This window comes from Ailuropoda melanoleuca, chromosome 9, assembly GCF_002007445.2.
Source record: "Ailuropoda melanoleuca isolate Jingjing chromosome 9, ASM200744v2, whole genome shotgun sequence".
Lineage (NCBI taxonomy): Eukaryota > Metazoa > Chordata > Mammalia > Carnivora > Ursidae > Ailuropoda > Ailuropoda melanoleuca.
This window is the reverse complement of record NC_048226.1, coordinates 23,965,506-23,986,419: the sequence shown is the minus strand read 5'-3', so window position 1 is coordinate 23,986,419 and position 20,914 is coordinate 23,965,506. Positions and strand designations below refer to the sequence as shown.

The 20,914-nt window shown below is 45.4% G+C and overlaps 1 protein-coding gene across 1 annotated transcript in view; it reads left to right on the top strand.

Annotated features, from left to right (window-relative positions):
* ATP10A (ATPase phospholipid transporting 10A (putative)) overlaps window positions 1-20,914 on the top strand; it is a 192,718-nt gene that overhangs the window by 149,323 nt on the left and 22,481 nt on the right. Inside the window, exons 11-13 of the mRNA XM_034668907.1 lie at window positions 2,087-2,675; window positions 16,826-16,929; window positions 17,023-17,149. Coding sequence (XP_034524798.1) covers window positions 2,087-2,675; window positions 16,826-16,929; window positions 17,023-17,149 — 820 coding nt within the window. The remainder of the gene's footprint in view (window positions 1-2,086; window positions 2,676-16,825; window positions 16,930-17,022; window positions 17,150-20,914) is intronic.

Genomic DNA, 20,914 nt, shown 5'->3' with positions numbered 1-20,914 from the left:
AATCAGAGGTTACTTAAGATGGTGGGAACAAAGCAATACCCAAGTTGATTTTTGCTTGGGATAATTATAAGATGCAGTCTGAAGAGAGTAATGTGCAAATAGGTCCTAACCCCGGTGGTTCTTAGAAAGTCCTCTAGGTAGGCCGGGAGATGTGTTGGGGGCGTGCACCTAAGGAGAGATGTGCATAATGCAGGTAGGCAACTTTAATGGATAAAAATGAAGGCGCTCTAGGGCTAGATGCATATCATAGACCTGCCCCTCAACCCCCACTCTCCCAGACTCCTTTCCCTCTCCTGAGTCAACCCTTTTAGCAGGTTCCCCTGATGGAGCCACTGGTGTGTGATATGGAATAAACAAAGGGTCTCTGCTCTCTTCACAGCAGCATAGCTGGCAGTAACACAACCCCCCGCCCCCATGCTCCTGCTTCTGCCACACTGGCCTACAGAAGCCCGAGGGGGCCTGATGGATCCAGAGTGAACAAGGTCCCACCACCCAGAGACCACAGGATTGCACCATCTGCCTTAGGCAAGGGCTGCTTCCTGGAGCAGTTTACCTCTTAGCTGCCTCAGCATCCTTCATCTGGCCTTTGGGTTCTTCCACCACCCTTTTTCAGTCCTTCTGGCATGCATCCTTCGAGAAGTGTCTGGTTTCTAGTCAGACCCATCTAAGACCCAGGCATTGTTGCAACTACTGAATAAGCGAGAGAGATCCCAGCATAACTGAGGCATGTGATGATGGTCACATATGCAGTGCATTCCACATAGGGAGCAGAATATTTAGTCCCCCACCCTCAGACTGCAGGTGCATAGGTTTCTGGGTGCACTCCTCTTTCCACATATTAGTGAGTGCTATCTTCCAGGGTGTTTGGAGCCAGCAGGAGCTCCAGTGTAGCTGCTTGAATCTCCCCCCTTGAATATGTAGCACATTTAAAGTCATTATAGAAACAAAGAAGCACCTTTATGAAAATTGGTCCCATGTGCCCTGCTTTACCAAATACCTGACTTTTCTGCAGGCTATTATGTAATTTACAACTTCAGTCACATGGGGAAAATTATGAAAATTTAAGGCTAACTATAATTCAGAGTTTGGTTGTTGCAACATTTGCTCTAAATCCATTTTCTAGCAGAAAGTTAAAATAGGTATATTATACTAACATTAGTGAACAGTACTCATTTAAATAAAGTATTGCTATTGCTCCATCGTTGAGTTTTTTGGAACTTTAGCAAATGTATATAACTGCCATTTTGTTGTTTTCTCTTCTTATTAGAAGATATGTGATTTATTGTGACTTTCAAAAAATGTGCTAAATGATTTGAATCCTGAATTTGTCCAAGCATTTAATTTTTTTTCAAAGATTTTATTTTATTTATTTGACAGAGATAGAGACAGCCAGCGAGAGAGGGAACACAAGCAGGGGGAGTGGGAGAAAGAAGCAGGCTCATTGAGGAGGAGCCTGATGTGGGGCTCGATCCCGTAACGCCGGGATCACGCCCTGAGCCGAAGGCAGACGCTTAACCGCTGTGCCACCCAGGCGCCCCTGTCCAAGCATTTAATTTGTTTAGAAAAGTTCTTTTGGGTTTGGGAATGTTATTTAAATTTTATATGGACATAATTCAAAGGACTGTATAAACTGGTCTTTTGTAAATGCTTTTTGTAATTGGGAGGGGGGAAGCTGGGTTTTGTGCCAGGCAATAGTGACAGGCATGCTCTTCTGAACCTTTTCTGCAAATCAATGGGACATTGTAGTGTGAGGACAGCTAGCAGAGGGGATAGTCCCAAAGCCTGCAGGTACCACTAGCCACATACTTCCTGGGTCAGTCCAGGGCCTCTGTGTTGCTACCTAGTGATCACATTCTTAAAAAATGTATATTGCTAATTTTTGTTTAAGCGAAATGGAAGAGGCCAAAGAATGGTCTCAAGGAAGAAATGCTGGCTCTAGTTGCAGTTTCTAGCATATGCCCCAAAATCTGGGAAATGGGAACTCTATGCTCTGAGCCCCCACTAGGGAAGTGGGGGAGTGCCCGTGGCAATTTGAGTAAGACCTCTTGGATATACCTCCTATGTCTTCTAACTGCTTCTCTTGCAGGTGAGGGTGAGATTTGAGGTGAAGTCCCCCGTGAAGACTATAGAGGACTTCCTACGGAGGTTCTCACCCAGCCGCCTTACCTCAGGCTGCAGCAGCATCGGGAGCCTGACCACCAACAAAACCGCCCACAAGTCAGGGTCCAACTTTCTGTCCACCCTATCCGGTGACAGCACACTGTTCAAGCTAGAGGAGAGGCTAGGCCAGCCAGCCCCGGCCATCGCCAGCAATGGCTACAGCAGCGGGGCGGCCAGCTGGACCCCGGCGCACACTGCCCCGGAGCAGAAGCTGGAGCTGGAGCAGGAGCAGGAAGGGGAGCTGCGCTATGAGGCAGAGAGCCCTGACGAGGCCGCGCTTGTGTATGCCGCACGGGCCTACAACTGTGCGCTGGTGGACCGGCTGCACGACCAGGTATCTGTGGAGCTGCCCCACCTGGGCAGGCTCACCTTTGAGCTCCTGCACACACTGGGCTTTGACTCCATCCGCAAGAGGATGTCAGTGGTGATCCGGCATCCACTCACCGATGAGATCAATGTCTACACCAAAGGAGCCGACTCAGTGGTCATGGACCTCTTGCTGCCCTGCTCCTCAGGTATCCAGCTCCCCCCTCCAATGGGCGGTACCCCCAGCCCCAGGTGGAAGTCCCAAGAAATTAGCCCCTTCCCTCAGTCCCTCAGCCCCTTCCCATGGGTAAAGTGATTTTCATTAAGCCTTTTCTAAAGCAATGCCCATCAGAGAGTTGCCTCTCTGGATCACTCTTTCCTCCTTCGAGGGGTTTGGACCAGAATGCACTGGTGGGTGGGGGATGGAGGGCTTCAGTGCCTGAACCACCTCACTACAGTGGGGTTGGGGGTCACTCGGGGTGAGGCCTAGCATCATTTTAAATCTGGACAATGAAGGTTAAGAACTTTTAAACTAGAAGTTCCAGAAGGTTCCTTCCTTCTCTGTGATTGCCTGGACCAGGGCAGCTGTGAAGCCAGGTTGTGGCTTGTAGCCCATTTTTGGAGCCGCCTCAGACCACAGAGAGGGCCTCAGTAGTGGAGGCTGCTGGGCATCTGTCGCACCTTTGGGCCGAGCAGCGCCATCTTAGTCTCTTTTGTGTACTAGAGTTCCGTATAACTTCTGTGTTAAAAAAGAGGAATTTGAAAACCACTGGTGTTAGTGGAACTTTATCCAGCAGAAGGGCTTGCTTGACCCTCCTTCTAGACACAAAAGCTTCTGGGTGTTGAGAGGGGAATGGCCTAGGTCCCCATTAGTAAACCTGGTCACCCCTCCTCTCCGCTTGGAGGATGAAGGCATGCGCATCTGACCTCCAGGGGAAAGAGGTGGGATGGAGGTGAGGATGCTGCTGGCAGACAGAGGGGTACATGCTGTGGCTCTGCTGCCTGACCTCCACAGTCTCCCTGTCTGCTGTGTCCTGGAAACATCTCTAGGTACAACCTGTTGTGAAACCCTGTCCACTGGGTACAGCCTTTCCAGACCTCTGGGATAGAGCTGGAGAATACTTTACTTCCCATAGTCCTTTCTCCATAAGCTCAGTGCCTGAAAACAGGACTCCTAGCTCCCAAGTGCAGCACGACTCCATTGTGGGAAAGTGTATTGGAGGATCTTTGCAGACAAAATCCTTTTCCCCTGGTATTTAAGTTTGCCTCCCAGTTTGTAAACATGTCTCTGAAAACAGTTTGGTTAGCTTTTCATGGTGAATAACCTACCAGAGGGCAGGATTTGCCTTTCCACCCCAGGGGTTCTGTGCTACAGTGGACACAGAATCCAATTCATAGGCTGATTTTGCATTCGAAGAGTTTTCTTCATTCTTCCATTCCATAGGTTGCCTTTTAGTTTTGTTGATTGTTTCCTTTGCTGTGCAGAAGCTTTTTATTTTGATATACTCCCAATAGGGTTTTTTTGCTAATGTTTCCCTTGCCTCAGGAGACCTATATAGAAAAATGTTGCAATGGCAGAGAAATTACTGCCTGTGTTCTCTTCCAGGATTTTTATGGTTTCAGGTCTCACATTTAAGTCTTTAATCCATTTTGAGTTTATTTGTGTGTATGATATAAGATTATGGTCCAGTTTCATCCTTCTGCATGTGGCTGTCCAATTTTCCAACCATTTATTGGGGGGGAAAAAGACACTGGAAGAAAACACAAACATGTGGAAGCTAAACAACTTGATACTGATCAACCAAAGGGTCAATAAAGCAATCAAAGAAGAAATCAGAAAGTACATGGAAACAAATGAAAATGAAAATACAGTGGTCCAAAACCTATGGGATGCAGCAAAGATGACCATAAGAGGGAAATATATAGCAATACAGACCTGCCTCAAAAAACAAGAAGTTCCAATAAACCATCTAACCTTATACCTAAAGGAACTAGTAAAAGCAGAACAAGCAAAGACCAAGAGGAGTAGAAGGAAGGAAATAATAAAGATCACAGCAAAAATAAATGACATAGAGACTAAAAAAAACAGTAGAAAAAATTAAAACCAAGAGCTGGTTCTTTGAACAAGATAAACAAAATTGATAGACCCTTAGCCAGGCTCATGAAGAGAAAAAGAAAGGACCCAAATAAATAAAACCAAACCTACGAAAGGAGAAGTAACAACTGACACCACAGAAATACAAAGGATTATAGAGAATACTATAAAAAAATTATATGCCAACAAATTGGACCACCTAGAAGGAATAGATAAATTTGTAGCAACATAGAATCTTTTTAAACTGAAGAAGAAATAGGAAGATTTTCTATAGAAAAAAGAAATAGAGGGGCGCCTGGGTGGCACAGCGGTTAAGTGTCTGCCTTCGGCTCAGGGCGTGATCCCGGCGTTACGGGATCGAGCCCCACATCAGGCTCCTCTGCTATGAGCCTGCTTCTTCCTCTCCCACTCCCCCTGCTTGTGTTCCCTCTCTCGCTGGCTGTCTCTGTCTCTGTCAAATAAATAAAATCTTTAAAAAAAAAGAAAAAAAAGAAATAGAAAATCTAAACAGACAAATTAATAGTAGCAAAATTGAACTGGTAATCAAAAAACTACCAAAAAATAAAAATCTGGGACCATATGGATTCATAGGTGAATTCTGCCTAACATTTAAAGAAGAGTTAATACCTATTCTCCTCAAACTATTCTAAAAAAGAGAAGAGGAAGGAAAGCTTCCAAATACATTTTACAAGCCTTCTTTATTCTGAAATTTGATTTTGCATCCAGGCAGAAGAAAAACAGATATGGCAATTATCTGAGCAGATTTAATTCTACTGTGAAAAAAAAAATCATCTTTGTCCTATTCCACAGGCTTTCATTGAAGACAGTTTAATGGTCCACTGTACCTCAGACTTTACCACATACAGCGGGTCGTGTATAAGGTAAAAGGCCTGCAGTAGCACTAGAGAACAAGGGTAGGACAGGGTGGTAGGTAGGACCCACCACACAGAGAGGGCCAGGGACCCTCCTGAGCTGTGCAAGGTACATAAGAGTGACCAAGAAGGCTGTAGTGGTCCCCACACTTGTACTTTGCGGGCAGATCACTCTTTTAAATGAGGAAAAAGTCTCAAATTTCTAGACGAACTGAAAACAAAACAACTCCTACCACTCATGTCAACTTCAAGGTGGGGGCGGGGGTTGCAGGGAGACTGTGTGCAGGCTGGAGAGCCTCGTAGCCCTCTCCCCCTAATTCTGCAGACCCAGTGTAGCTTTGCTGTTGTGCTCACCTCCTGTGCTACTGTGCTTGTGCTGCAGGACTCTGGGAGGAAATTACTACCCATATCTAGGTGAAAAGAAGCAAAGCCTTCCATCCGTTCCACCATGAAAGAGACACATAAAAGAATGACACTGCTATAGTTACACATTGCCCAAGCTGTGACATGAAAGGGTCAAATTAAAAATAAATAGTTTGGAGAGGGGATTAAAGATGGCGGAGGAGTAGGGGACCCCCTTTTCAGCCGGTCCCCTGAGTTGAGCTGGATAGGTACCAGACCAGCAGGAATATCCACGGAATCAGCCTGAGACGCAGGAAGACACATCTGGATCTCTACAAATGAACATCTCCAGCGCTGAGTATCGAGGTACGAAGCGGGGAGCCGTGAAACCGCGCACAGATATCGGAAGCTAAACAGAAGGGGGAGGGAGCCGCCGTGTCAGGGCGCCGGGAAGCGGTAGCCACCTGCAAGGGGGAGCGGACAGACCGCGGACCCGCACGCTTGAGACAGCAGGCTGAGAAGGGAGCTCCGGGAGCGCACGCGGGACGGCTGGCGGTTGGCGGGCCACCTGCACGGGGGAGCAGGCGGACTCGCGGACGGCACCCGCGAGACAACAGACTTAGAACGCGAGCTCCAGGAGCGCGCGCGCAGGGCGGCTGGCGGGCCACCTGCACCGGGGAGCGGGCGGACCGCGGACCCGCACTCTGGAAACGGCAGACTGAGTCCGTGAGCCGGGAGCGTGCACCACCAAGCATCTCACGGAGCTCCGGAGCTCCGGTGTGCTCACTGGATCGAGGCTGAGACCGGGAGCTCCGGGAGCGTCCGCGGGGCGGCTGGCGGCTGGAGGGCCACCTGCACGGGGGAGCAGGCGGACTCGCGGTCAGCACCCGTGAGACACCAGACTGAGACGGGGAGCTCCGGGAGCCCGCGCGGGGCGGCTGGCGGCGGGCGGGGTTGGAAACACAAAGGACAGAGACGTGCCGGCCCTGGAAGTGAGGGCTGGGACGCCGGGTGTGGGGCGCACAGCCCGGGATGCTGCAGGGTTGAGCAGCACCAACAGAAACAGAGTTAAAGTGGCCAGAACATCAGTGGAGAACGATCCGCGATCCCTCTGTTCTGAGACAGAGGCTGAATTTCAGCCGCTGCTGCTCTCTCAGAAGAGGCATAGCAAACCGCCAGGGAAAGCCGCCAGAGAACAAAAGCCCGGAAATACCGGCTCACAGGGTGCCCATCCCCATCCCCCCTCGCAAGGGACACAGAGACTCTACCCAAACAGGGTTTTCTGAGTACCGGCAGGCAGGCCCCTCCCCCAGAAGGCAGGCTGAAAAATCAAGAAGCCCACAACCCGGAGCGCCTGAGTGGCGCAGTCACCAAGCACCTGTCTTCGGATTAGGGTGTGTTTACAACGTTCCGGAAAGGAGTCCCTCATCGGGCTTCTCCACCGGGAACCTGCTTCTTCCTCTCCCACTCCTCTGCTTGGGTTCCCTTTCTTGCTGACTGTCTCTCTCTCTCTCAAATAAATAAATAAACTCTTTAAGGAAGAAGCCCACATCCCTAAGATCTCTATAAAACAAGGGCGCACGGCCTGGGTCCCAGTCAACACTTGGGCTCTGGACAACCCTGCAATCTCTCTTCATCAGAATGACGAGAAGGAGAAGTCCCCCCCAGCAAAGAAAAGATAATGAGTCTGTGGCCTCTGCCACAGAATTGGCCTCGGCCACAGAATTAATACATATGGATGTATCCCAATTATCAGAAATGGAATTCAGAGCAACAATGGTCAAGATGATGAGTAAACTTGAAAAAAGCATCAGAGAAAGCGTTGCTGAGAATATAGAATCCCTAAGGGCAGAAATGAGAGCGAATCTGACAGAAATTAAAAATTCTATGGGCCAAATACAGTCAAAACTAGAGGCTCTGACGGCCAGGGTCACCGAGGCAGAGGAACGCGTTAGCGAATTGGAGGATGGGTTAGTAGAAGAAAAAACGAAAATAGAAGCTGGTCTTAAAAAAATCCACGCCCACGAATGTAGATTACGGGAGATTACTGACTCTATGAAACGATCCAATGTCAGAATCATCGGCATCCCTGAAGGGGTGGAGAAAAACAGAGGTCTAGAAGAGATATTTGAACAAATTGTAGCTGAAAACTTCCCTAATCTAGCAAGGGAAACAAGCATTCGTGTCCAAGAGGCAGAGAGGACCCCATCCAAGCTCAACCAGGACAAACCTACGCCACGGCATGTCATAGTGCAATTCGCAAATATTAGATCCAAGGATACAGTATTGAAAGCGGCCAGGGCAAAGAAATTTCTCACGTACCAAGGCAAAGGTATCAGGATTACGTCAGACCTGTCTACAGAGACCTGGAATGAGAGAAAGGCTTGGGGGGGCATTTTTAAAGCTCTTTCAGAGAAAAACATGCAGCCAAGGATCCTTTATCCAGCAAAGCTGTCATTCAGAATTGATGGAGAAATAAAGACGTTCCAAAATCGCCAATCATTAACCAATTTCGTAACCACGAAACCAGCCCTACAGGAGATATTAAGGGGGGCTCTATAAAGGTAAAAAGGCCCCAAGAGTGATACAGAGCAGCAAGTCACAACCGATACAAAGACTTTAAAGAGAAATGGCATCATTAAAATCATATCTGTCAATAATCTCTATCAATCTAAATGGCTTAAACTCTCCCATAAAACGCCACAGGGTTGCAGATTGGATAAAAAGACATGACCCATCCATTTGCTGTCTACAAGAGACTCATTTTGAACCCAAAGATGCATTCAGACTTAGAGTAAGGGGATGGAGTACCATCTTCCACGCAAATGGACCTCAAAAGAAAGCTGGAGTAGCAATTCTCATATCAGATAGACTGGATTTTAAACTAGAGGCCATAGAGAGAGATACAGAAGGGCACTATATTATTCTTAAAGGAAGTATTCAACAAGTGGATATGACAATTATTAATATATATGCCCCCAACAGGGGAGCAGCAAGATACACAAGCCAACTCTTAACCAAAATAAAGAGACATATAGATAAGAACACAGTAATAGTAGGGGACCTCAACACCCCACTATCAGAAATAGACAGAACACCCTGGCAAAAACTAAGCAAAGAATCAAAGGCTTTGAATGCCATACTCGACGAGTTGGACCTCATAGATATATATAGAACACTACACCCCAGAACCAAAGAATACTCATTCTATTCAAATGCCCATGGAACATTCTCAAGAATAGATCATGCTCTGGGACACAAAACAGGTCTCAGCCAATACCAAAAGATTGAAATTATCCCCTGCATATTCTCAGACCACAACGCTCTGAAATTGGAACTCAACCACAAGGAAAAACCTGGAAGAAACTCAAACACTTGGAGGCTAAGAACCATCCTGCTCAAGAATGACTCGATAAACCAGGAAATCAAAAAACAAATTAAACAATTTATGGAGACCAACGAGAATGAATACACAACGGTCCAAAACCTATGGGATACTGCAAAGGCAGTCCTAAGGGGGAAATACATAGCCATCCAAGCCTCACTCAAAAGAATAGAAAAATCTAAAATGCAGTTTCTATATTCTCACCTCAAGAAACTGGAACAGCAACAGAGGGACAGGCCTAACCCACTGACAAGGAAGGAGTTGACCAAGATTAGAGCAGAAATCAATGAATTAGAGACCAGAACCACAGTAGAGCAGATCAACAGGACTAGAAGCTGGTTCTTTGAGAGAATCCATAAAATTGATAGACCACTGGCAAAACTTGTCCAAAAACAAAGAGAAAGGACTGAGATTATTAAAATTATGACTGAAAAGGGAGAGGTCACGACCAGCACCATTGAAATTGCAAGGATTATTAGAAACTTTTATCAACAGCTATATGCCAAAAAACTAAACAATCTGGAAGAGATGGAGGCCTTCCTGGAAACCTATAAACTACCAAGACTGAAACAGGAAGAAATAGATTTCTTAAATAGGCCAATTAACTATGAAGAAATTGAGTCAGTGATAAACAACCTTCCAAATAATAAAACTCCAGGCCCAGACGGTTTTCCTGGGGAATTCTACCAAACATTCAAAGAAGAAATAATACCTATTCTCCTAAAGCTATTTCAAAAAATAGAAACAGAAGGAAAGCTACCAAACTCATTCTATGAGGCTAATATTACCTTGATCCCCAAACCAGGCAAAGACCCCCTCAAAAAGGAGAATTACAGACCGATTTCTCTAATGAATATGGATGCCAAAATCCTCAACAAGATCCTTGCTAATAGAATCCAACAGTACATTAAAAGGATTATCCATCATGACCAAGTGGGATTCATACCTGGGATGCAAGCATGGTTCAACACTCGCAAATCAATCAATGTGATACATCATATCAACAAGAAAAGACTCAAGAACCATATGATCCTCTCAATTGATGCAGAAAAAGCATTTGACAAAATACAGCATCCTTTCCTGATTAAAACCCTTCAGAGTGTAGGAATAGAGGGTACATTTCTCAATCTCATAAAAGCCATCTATGAAAAGCCTACTGCAAGCATTATTCTCAATGGGGAAAAGCTGGAAGCCTTTCCCTTAAGATCAGGAACACGACAAGGATGCCCACTCTCGCCACTATTATTCAACATAGTACTAGAAGTCCTTGCAACAGCAATCAGAAGACAAAAAGGGATCAAAGGTATCCAAATCGGCAAAGAAGAAGTCAAACTGTCTCTCTTTGCAGATGACATGATACTCTATATGGAAAACCCAAAGGAATCCACTCCCAAACTATTAGAAGTTATAGAACAATTCAGTAAGGTGGCAGGATACAAAATCAATGCCCAGAAATCAGTTGCATTTCTATACACGAATAACGAGACTGAAGAAAGAGAAATTAGGGAATCCATCCCATTTACAATAACACCAAAAACCATGCGTTACCTTGGAATTAACTTAACCAGAGACGTAAAGGACCTATATGCTAGAAACTATAGATCACTTTTGAAAGATATTGAGGAAGACATAAAAAGATGGAAAAATATTCCATGCTCATGGATTGGAAGAATTAACATAGTTAAAATGTCCATACTACCCAGAGCAATCTACACTTTCAATGCTATCCCGATCAAAATACCGAGGACATTTTTCAAAGAACTGGAACAAATAGTCCTTAAATTTGTATGGAACCAGAAAAGGCCCCGAATCTCCAAGGAACTGTTGAAAAGGAAAAACAAAGCTGGGGGCATCACAATGCCGGATTTCGAGCTGTACTACAAAGCTGTGATCACAAAGACAGCATGGTACTGGCACAAAAACAGACACATCGACCAATGGAACAGAATAGAGAACCCAGAAATGGACCCTCGGCTCTTTGGGCAACTAATCTTTGATAAAGCAGGAAAAAACATCCGGTGGAAAAAAGACAGTCTCTTCAATAAATGGTGCTGGGAAAATTGGACAGCTACATGCAAAAGAATGAAACTTGACCACTCTCTCACACCATACACAAAAATAAACTCCAAATGGATGAAAGACCTCAATGTGAGACAGGAATCCATCAAAATTCTAGAGGAGAACATAGGCAACAACTTCTATGACATCGGCCAGAGCAACCTTTTTCACGACACATCTCCAAAGGCAAGAGAAATAAAAGATAAAATGAACTTATGGGACTTTATCAGGATAAAGAGCTTCTGCACAGCCAAGGAAACAGTCAAAAAAACTAAGAGACAGCCCACGGAATGGGAGAATATATTTGCAAAGGACACCACAGATAAAGGACTGGTATCCAAGATCTACAAAGAACTTCTCAAACTCAATACACGAGAAACAAATAAACAAATCATAAAATGGGCAGAAGATATGAACAGACACTTTTCCAATGAAGACATACAAATGGCTAACAGACACATGAAAAAATGTTCAAAATCATTAGCCATCAGGGAAATTCAAATCAAAACCACACTGAGATACCACCTTACGCCAGTTAGAATGGCAAAGATAGACAAGGCAAGAAACAACAATTGTTGGAGAGGATGTGGAGAAAGGGGATCCCTCCTACATTGTTGGTGGGAATGCAAGTTGGTACAGCCACTCTGGAAAACAGTGTGGAGGTCCCTTAAAAAGTTAAAAATTGAACTACCCTATGACCCAGCCATTGCACTACTGGGTGTTTACCCCAAAGATACAGACGTAGTAAAGAGAAGGGCCATATGCACCCCAATGTTCATAGCTGCATTGTCCACAATAGCCAAATCATGGAAGGAGCCGAGATGCCCTTCAACAGATGACTGGATTAAGAAGCTGTGGTCCATATATACAATGGAATATTACTCAGCTATCAGAAAGAACGAATTCTCAACATTTGCTGCAACATGGACGGCACTGGAGGAGATAATGCTAAGTGAAATAAGTCAAGCAGAGAAAGACAATTATCATATGATTTCTCTCATCTATGGAACATAAGAACTAGGAGGATCGGTAGGGGAAGAAAGGGATAAAGAAAAGGGGGGTAATCAGAAGGGGGAATGAAACATGAGAGACTATGGACTGTGAGAGACAAACTGAGGACTTCAGAGGGGAGGGGGTGGGGGAATGGGATAGACTGGTGATGGGTAGTAAGGAGGGCACGTATTGCATGGTGCACTGGGTGTTATACGCAACTAATGAAGCATCAAACCTTTACATCAGAATCAGGGGATGTACTGTATGGTGATTAACATAATATAATAAAATAAAATTAATTATTAAAAAAAAAATAAATAAATAAATAAATAGTTTGTGTAGCTCTCCACCTTACTCTGGGATTTTCCAAGCAGTGTGCAGGTCAGATAGGTTGATCCGGAAGAGCTACATGTAGACATCCAGCAACTTAAGATTCAGGAGGTTCTGAGACCCACTGGATTCCCAAGAGAGGAGCTGTCACCTTGGGGGGGTCACCTTGAAGTTATCCACTGGTGACACCCTGGCATTATGTATAAATCACTCACCCCTTACTTTGTGGGTTGATGGGTGTGGAGAGGAGCAGACGTGCAGAGAGCACTTCCCTGTGCCTGTGCTCCAGAAGCATAGCGTTAGAGCCGAGCTGCTGGACCTGTGTGCTGGTGAGGGAGTGAGGTAGGCACACAGTATTATCCTCTAGATTACGTCAGATCTTTAAGATCTTTCTTCAAAGAGATCTAATACTTTTACCAAAAAAAGGCACGAGGAGGCTATGCTGATGGTGGATGTGACTGTGTTAGAGTGTGTCCTGTTCTCAGGACACGATCATGCCTTGGAAGTTGTGTGGGATCAGGTAGAAAGCAGGGACTCCACCCCACTCCGGTACCTACAGACCTCTGTTCAAATGCCAGGTCTGCATTACAGGCTAGAATGACCCTGGATAAGTCACTTAGTTTCTTTGCCTCTGTTTCCCATCTGCACAAAGGAAATCAGGATGCTGACCTCCCAGGAAGCCCCTATCCAAGACCCTAGCACAGTGTCCGGCCTGATTCAAGTATAGAGTATAAGCAGAGGTCCCTTTCCCTTCTCTCTGGTTCCTTCCCCATAAGATTAACTTGCTTGAGGTTTGGTCCAGTTGCCACTTGGTGTGGTGTTAAGACACAGACACCCAGACTGCTGCACCCTCTCTGAGAGTGAGGATGGAGAGGAGCCCACCACCTAGCACAGGCCTCACACATTGCTGCTATTCGGTAAATCAGTAAATGCATGCAAGATCAAAGGAGGGAATTCACCTTATTTTACCATCTTTCTAAGATGAAACTCCCTATAAGAGAAACAAATTTGACTGAAGCATAGAAGAAATGGAAATATCACTTCGAGCGTTTTAAAACCACATGTTAAAACCATGAGTAGGAGTGGACATTTTCCTCTGAGGTCCTCTTCACAGGGTCCTGAGCACTGCCAGCTGTGCTCTGGTAGGGACCCTGCTGCACTGTCCATCTGCACTGCCCAGCCAGAGCGGAGTAGGGCTCCTTTCAGTCCTGCTGCAGCTTGAGGTCGGAGACATGGGAGTCATCTTTACAGACTGACAGGAGCTGTTACTGTCTGACACTGAGTGTGCCCCCTAATGCCTTCCCACCCAGTCCCTGGATGTGGCTGCAGGGACCTTCTCCAAGGGCCACTCAGGCCACCACCACCTGCCAGAAGGCTCTGGGTAGCATTGGTTCCACTTCTGCCCGTGATGTTACTCATTACCCAAGAAGCTGTGTTGCAGACACAATTCTTCCTACTACCATAGATAGAAAAGCCGCACAGGATCTGGGCTGCCTGTAAAATATCAGAAAGAAGAGGCTGGTACTGTGTGAGTATCACTTAAAATGTAATGTGAATGTTAGAATGCCTGTAGTCTGAGATGAGTGCAGGAGAGCCAGGCTGACCGCATAACTCTGGGTGTCCACAGGTTTTCTTTCTAGGACAGCGCCCAATACACTCTTCTTAGGTTCCCCCAGCTCCTGGGTGCCTGTCTGCTTTGAGCTTGAGTTCTTTCTACCATCCTGGCCCCTCCCTCAGAATGTGGACATATCCCAGCATTCACAAAGAGCCAATCCTACAAACCCTGACATTGGCTCTTCCCAGTGCCTGTGCAGTCACTGGTGCGGTGGGAATCTACAAGGGAGAGGTCAAGTAAGAATCTGGAGCAAGGTCTTACCTCAAGTGGCAGAGGAGGTGTGTCTGCAAGTCTGGGGGAGTGAGGGGGCGAGGCAAGGCAGTCACTGCTTCTCTCTCTGAAGGGCTGGGTGGTCTCTGTCCCAGCTCTGCTGTGGGTGGCCCCGTACAGAGGCCTGTGGGATCGCACACAGGCTGCCTGTGGGATCGCACGCTCATCCAGGGCACCCGTGGCCTCCCTCCTCTAGCTCCATCAGTTCTGTTTTGACCACGCGCTCAGTCTCAGCCCCTGCACGCTGCTCCTTTGCTGGAGTGCAGTCTCCCCCGCCCCTCTCTGGAGAACCAAAGTACTTTATTATTATTATTATTCTCATTCCAGAGGCCCTCACATAGACATGTCTTTGCTCAAATAATAGTCGGCATTTGAATTATTGTTTTATCCCCTTCTGAGAGTTGCTATCACAGTATCAGGAATGAAAGAAAGGTAGTCAAAATTAAGATGTCATCTTTTGAGTGTCATCTTTTCAGGAAATTTAAATTCCTAAAGCAAAGCCATGTAGGGCAGTGTTACCCTTCTTTTTTTTCATTATTGCTCCCTTCAGAAGCCTTTTTAGACATTTTTAAATTATCTCCCCATGACATTTTAATGCCACAGATATATGTATTTGTTTCTGTAGTGTATGTATGTATATATATATATATATACACTCACATCTGTGCCCTATGCTATGCCTAATATGTTTTAAATATAGAATTAAAATTATTTCTGGGCTTTTTTTTTGCCCTGGAACCAGTGTTTTAGATCCTTGGGGGTGCTGTCTTCTCTATGGAGAACATGTGTCTAAGAGGTGAAAGTGTTTCTCCCAGGTCCAGTTTGTCCAGGGCCTGACTCAGGTAGTGGACAGCCTGTCCCAGACCAGGGGCCTCGCTACTGGTAGGTAGAGTTGCCAGATTTAGCAAATAAAATAAATTGAATGCCCGGTTAAATTTGAATTTCAGATAAAAAACATAATATTTTTAGTAAAAGTATGTCTTATGTGATATTTGCACATCTTATATTCTATCTGGTAATACTACTGGTGTTCTGGGGATAGAAACTGCCCTTTTTATTAAACTACAATTTTTCACAAACTGGAAGAGTATGTACCTTCGTTTACATCCACCTCCTGGGCCAAAAGATACCAATCATTCCTAATAAAGCTTTGTTTAGGGATGCCTGGCTGGCTCAGTCGGTTAAGCGTCTGCCTTCAGCTCAGGTCATGATCCCAGGATTCTGGGATGGAGTTCCGCATCGGGCTCCCTGCTCAGCGGGGAGCCTGCTTCTCCCTCTGCCTGCCGCTCCCCCTGCTTGTTCTCTCTCTCACAAATAAATAAATAATATCTCTAATAAAGCTTTGTTTATCTGAGCTTCTCATTTCAACAAAGGTCATTAGTAACGGTCAAAAATATGTTGTGGTTCTTTTTTAAATAACAGCTTTTACTTTAAATTTTATTTGAAAAGTGTATACTGTTTACAAGTGATGAAATAGACCTGGGATGAATCTAGTGGTATGGAGGCTTCACACATGTCTCTTATTAGGGGTTTTGGAGTAAATCACAGGGGAAGGATGCTCTTGTGACATTCCTGCTTAATGCATTGCAACAAAATGCAATTCCAAATGCAGCAAGCTAGAGCACGGCAGAAGGGCGAGGACTCCTTATTTCTCACTGGCCCTGAAACACAGTTATCATATACTTCCATCATGCACAAACCAAAGTGCATTATGCCTTTCCACTCATAATTGGCGACCCACGAAAATGGTAGACTTAGGAAATTGTGTGTCATCTTGTCATGGATGCCACAGTCGGGTGAGGCTCCAAGTCAGCACTTCTGAAGTTTGCTAATAAGCGGTAAGTCTGCTCAGCTGTGTCTACAGGAAACAGAAAAGGGTGGGTGTTTAGAGAAGTCTTACTAGTGGACTTAGCTTTTTCTTTTTAATTGTGGTAAAAAAAAAAACCAAAAAAAAACAAAAAACAAAAAAAACCCACCTAACCTACAATTTACCATCTCAATAAGTGTATAGTTCCATAGTGTTAAGTGGTCTCACATGGCCGTGCAACAATGCTCAGAACTTTATCTTGCAGAACAAACTCTTTACCCATTGGACAGTTCCTCCTGTTTCCTCACCCCCAGCCCCTGGCAACCACTATTCTGCTTTCTGTGTCTGTGAGTGTGACCACATTCAGACCTTAAAAGCATGGCTGTTCCCCTGGGAAGCTAGCCTGGAAGCTGTGTGAGAAGAGCTTCCGGGCTGGAACCTCTGGGGTGGTACTGGCCTCTCTTCTGGCTAAGCTGTATATGTAGAGTTGTTTCAACACCGTGCAGAGCTGCCTGAGGTTTGTCGAGTGGTCCACGAGCCGCCAGACTCTGTTCTTACTTATCTGTGTGTTTCTGCTTCTGCTCCAACCTAGATGACGCCAGAGGAAGGCATCAGAAGAAAATCCGAAGCAAGACTCAGAATTACCTCAACCTGTATGCCATGGAAGGCCTGCGCACCTTGTGTATTGCCAAGAGGGTGAGTGGGTGCCAGCTCCACAAGCATGCGTGCTGGCCACTGCCCCTATGGTGCTCAGTGCCTGTGTGGCACTCACCAGTGTGTCTCACATAGGTTCTGAGTGAAGAAGAGTATGCCTGTTGGTTGCAAAGTCACTTAGAAGCAGAATCCTCCCTGGACAACCGCGAGGAGCTTCTCTTCCAGTCTGCCATTCGCCTGGAAACGAATTTGCATCTGTTGGGTAATTATGCACACGAGCACATGTTGCACAGAGCACTGTGGAATTTGCAGAGACGGTCCTGGATGGGGTGGTGACATGGCTCTAGGCATTGGCAGCTCTACACATGCCAGGCTTGGTTAAGGAGTTGCCTGGCCTGATGCTAGCACGGACCCCAGGCCCAGCCATCCTTGATTGAACGTCCCCACCATGGCACCATTTTATTCCATGTGCTGTCCCACCAGGCACCCAGTGACAACACATGACTTGCCACCCCTTAAACCCTGCTTTCCCACCAAACGTAGAGATGAGGAATGAGGCTTCTCAGCAACTGATGCTTGAAAGGACTCCCTCCCTCTCCTGCTCCTAAAACAAAAAGAAACTGTTGGACTCCAGAAATGGCTGTGCTTTACATCTTACGAATGTTTCATAGATTCCATTTGGATGAAAAGAAAACGAGCTCGTTTTTACTAAAATGTGCTCATATTTGCTACTGTGTTTGTATTAGTATTTATAAGAATATTTATTTTAATATTTAAAATACTTAATATTAAGTGTGTATTAAATTAGCTGAGTCTTTGTATATGTGCTCTCTGTGGCCACACTAGGAACTGATTGTGATCATGCTGTATACACACACACACCATCCTGTGGTTCTGAGAGTCAGGTGGCATACGTGGGGCACAGAGAAACAGGAGTTCATCCCTCTTCATTGAATACAGAAAGGCTGTATTCATTTGGTCTTGTTCCCTGGATAAAGGAGTTGGGCTACTTATATACCTATATAAGCAAATCTAATAGAATAATTAATATATTTAATAGCATAACACTTTATATAATATTATTTTTTTTAGATTTTATTTATTTATTTGACACAGAGAGATAGTGAGAGAGAGAGAGCACAATCAAGGGGAGAGGGAGAAGCAGGCTCCCCACTGAGCAAGGAGCACGATGCGGGGCTCGATCCCAGGATCCTGAGATCATGACCTGAGCCGAACGCAGACGCTTAACCAACTGAGCCACCCAGGCGCCCCTATATAATATTCTTTTTTGCCTATAGTGTCTTACAGGAGGCCATGCACTGCTCAAGAAAGCCCCCAGATCCAGATGCCTAGAGACATCATGAGCAGTATCCCTGAGGGCTGATTAAATGAAACACTTGGAAGACAGCTGTGCTTTTTCTAGCCTGCCACATTTTGATTTACTGGGACTGTTCACATCTAGAACATGCTTCTCCAGAAGACACTGTTGATCTGAGCCATGGGATAGCCAGGGGTTCCTGCTGGTCCTTCTGGCCCATGGGCAGGTTGTGCCTGTCTCACTTCTCCATCCTTTCACTGTGGGGCACTCTCCCTGGAAAGCTCTGACTCTTTGAATGGAGTAAAAGTTGCCTCCCCAGTCCCTTCTTTCATGGACGCTGGTCCCACCCAGGGGAGCAAGGCAGATGGAATCTCTTCTCTTTTCCAGAGGGTGAGACCTTAACTGTTTGAGGATTTGGCTGTGAGTCCCCATGCTGTCCACCTATATTTTTAGGCACCCCTACCTTTCCTTCTTTCAGTCTGGGAGCCTTGGCTTGGTTGTCTGTCCAGTCCTGGCTCTGTCACTTACTGGCCATGAGACACTGGGCAAGTGACTCAGTCTTTATGGCATCCCAATCTCCTTGTCTGCTGGGTAATAATCCTGAGAGGATGAACAGAGGGGGTGCGCAGTGAAGCACTGAGTGAGGTCCAGGCACGGGGTCCGGTACTCAGCAGCATGTGGTGATGAGTTCTTAGGTTACCGCCTCCACATCTGTTACAGCCTGGCTGGCCTCTTCGGCACAGACTCCCTCTGGTGGTTGGGCATCCGCCACCTCCCTTGGCCCCCGTGCTGTATCTCTGTTAACATGCCTGAATTTTTGACAGCCCTAGAACACCCTAAGTTCATACTGAACTTGAGATCAATTCACCTTCCTAGATCTTTTTCAGGGGAATTGCTTTCTAGCTTGGATTCTGTAATTTTTGCTTGGGCAACTATGTAAGCATCTAAAAGTAAGGTTTTCTACTTATCCTGTTCCCTTTTTTTTTTTCTTTTGGGGCTGGGATAGTAGAGTTTTTCAGAATCTTGCTTTAGCCACATCCTGCTGTCGTCCTGAGTGGATGTTTATCTCCAGGGGAGTGTTAGATGGCTCTGAGATGAGTCAGTGAAGAAGCTACTGGAGGGCCCACAGTGGGCACTGTCAGTGTGCTGGAGTCTGCTCATGCCTGTTGGTGAGAGCCTTTTCACGCATTTTCAGAAATTTTGCAATCACCGTTTGCTGTTTTGCGTAAACTTTCAGGAATTTTGCATAGCTTTTTGATACTGTTGGTAGCTTGACATCAGCCAAGGTGAGTGTATTTGCACCACAGAAATGGGAAAATGCAGCAATCAGCTTCCCTCCTGCAAGCTGGTTGTTAAACACTTAGCATCTCCTGCAACCTGGAATATTTATGGTTCAGATGATGAAGCCTGAGCTGGAGAATAAGAGAGCCACCGCCACAGTGTTCACCACAGCTTTATCCACGGTGCCTGTGATTCATTTTAAGAAATGTAAAGTAAGCTGTTTATGTTTTTAATAAGCCCAAACCCAAATACTCCTTCTAAATCTTTTCATTTAGGTTCCTATATTAAATAACATCAGAGAACTACGAAGGAAGGGTCACCATTTATACTGTGTTCTTGAAATTTTCTTTTCCATAATGTTCTGGCCAAGAGCCTAAATTCAAAGGACAACATTCTGTTCCCTTTCCCCAGCATTCCTGTTTTTTTTTTTTTTCCCCAGATGTGATCTGAAATTCCACTCCCATGAAAAGCCACCTGACATTTAATCACAGTGAAGCGTAGTGGCACAAGCTCAAACCCTACTACCTACCCTGTTATAACGCTCCAAATGCCAGATCTTCCCAAGGCTCAGGCTGTAGAGAGGTGGCATTTACTCTAAGTTGCACAGATTCCAATGCTAATTAGCTACCTTAAGGAGCTGAGGAAAGACCACTGTGCTTCCAGATAATTTTTAAAGGACTGTTCCCTGAGATTTACTCTTTATCCACAGCAGTATTTCATACTGAGATAGATATACTTTACATAATTCTCTTTCTGAGTTCAGGAATATTCTGTGTTTGAGTCAAAGCTGCATATAGACGATAGGATCAGTCCAGCCACCCAATCGGGGCCCATTGCTTTGGCCGGTTAGCTCTTGAAATGAAGATGCTTTATTTTCAAGGTGTTAGGTTTTCCCTGAAGGACTGAAATTTATCTGTGAGTCCTTCCCTGCTTTCTTTCTTGGAGGACATTTATCACGGAGCTCTGGCTGAGCAGCCAATATACAAAGGTGGGGAGTTACAAGTCCCTGTTGTAGTAAGTTGCCATCTAGTGAAGGGTGGGTAACTGGTTGAATTACACACAAAGCTCTGTTCCGTAGTGGAAGTTCTCCTAGAGCGGCCGTACAGGTCAGAGGTTTGGAGCATGAGACATACTGTGCGTGGAATGCTGTAGCCCTTCCCTTGCTAATTAATCTCACCTTTGCTTCCCACATCTACATGGTGGGGATAATTGTAGTACTCACATGTTAAGGATGCTGCAGAAATTTTTGCCTGGCAATTAGTAATTCATCAAGGTTAGCCATCATGATTATTCCATAACCATGTTATTATTAAGTATGAACAAGATATTTTTTTATTCCTCCACCCTTGTTCTTTATTTATTTTTTTTTAATTTAAATGATTTTTTATTATATTATGTTAGTCACCATACAGTACATCCCCGGATTCC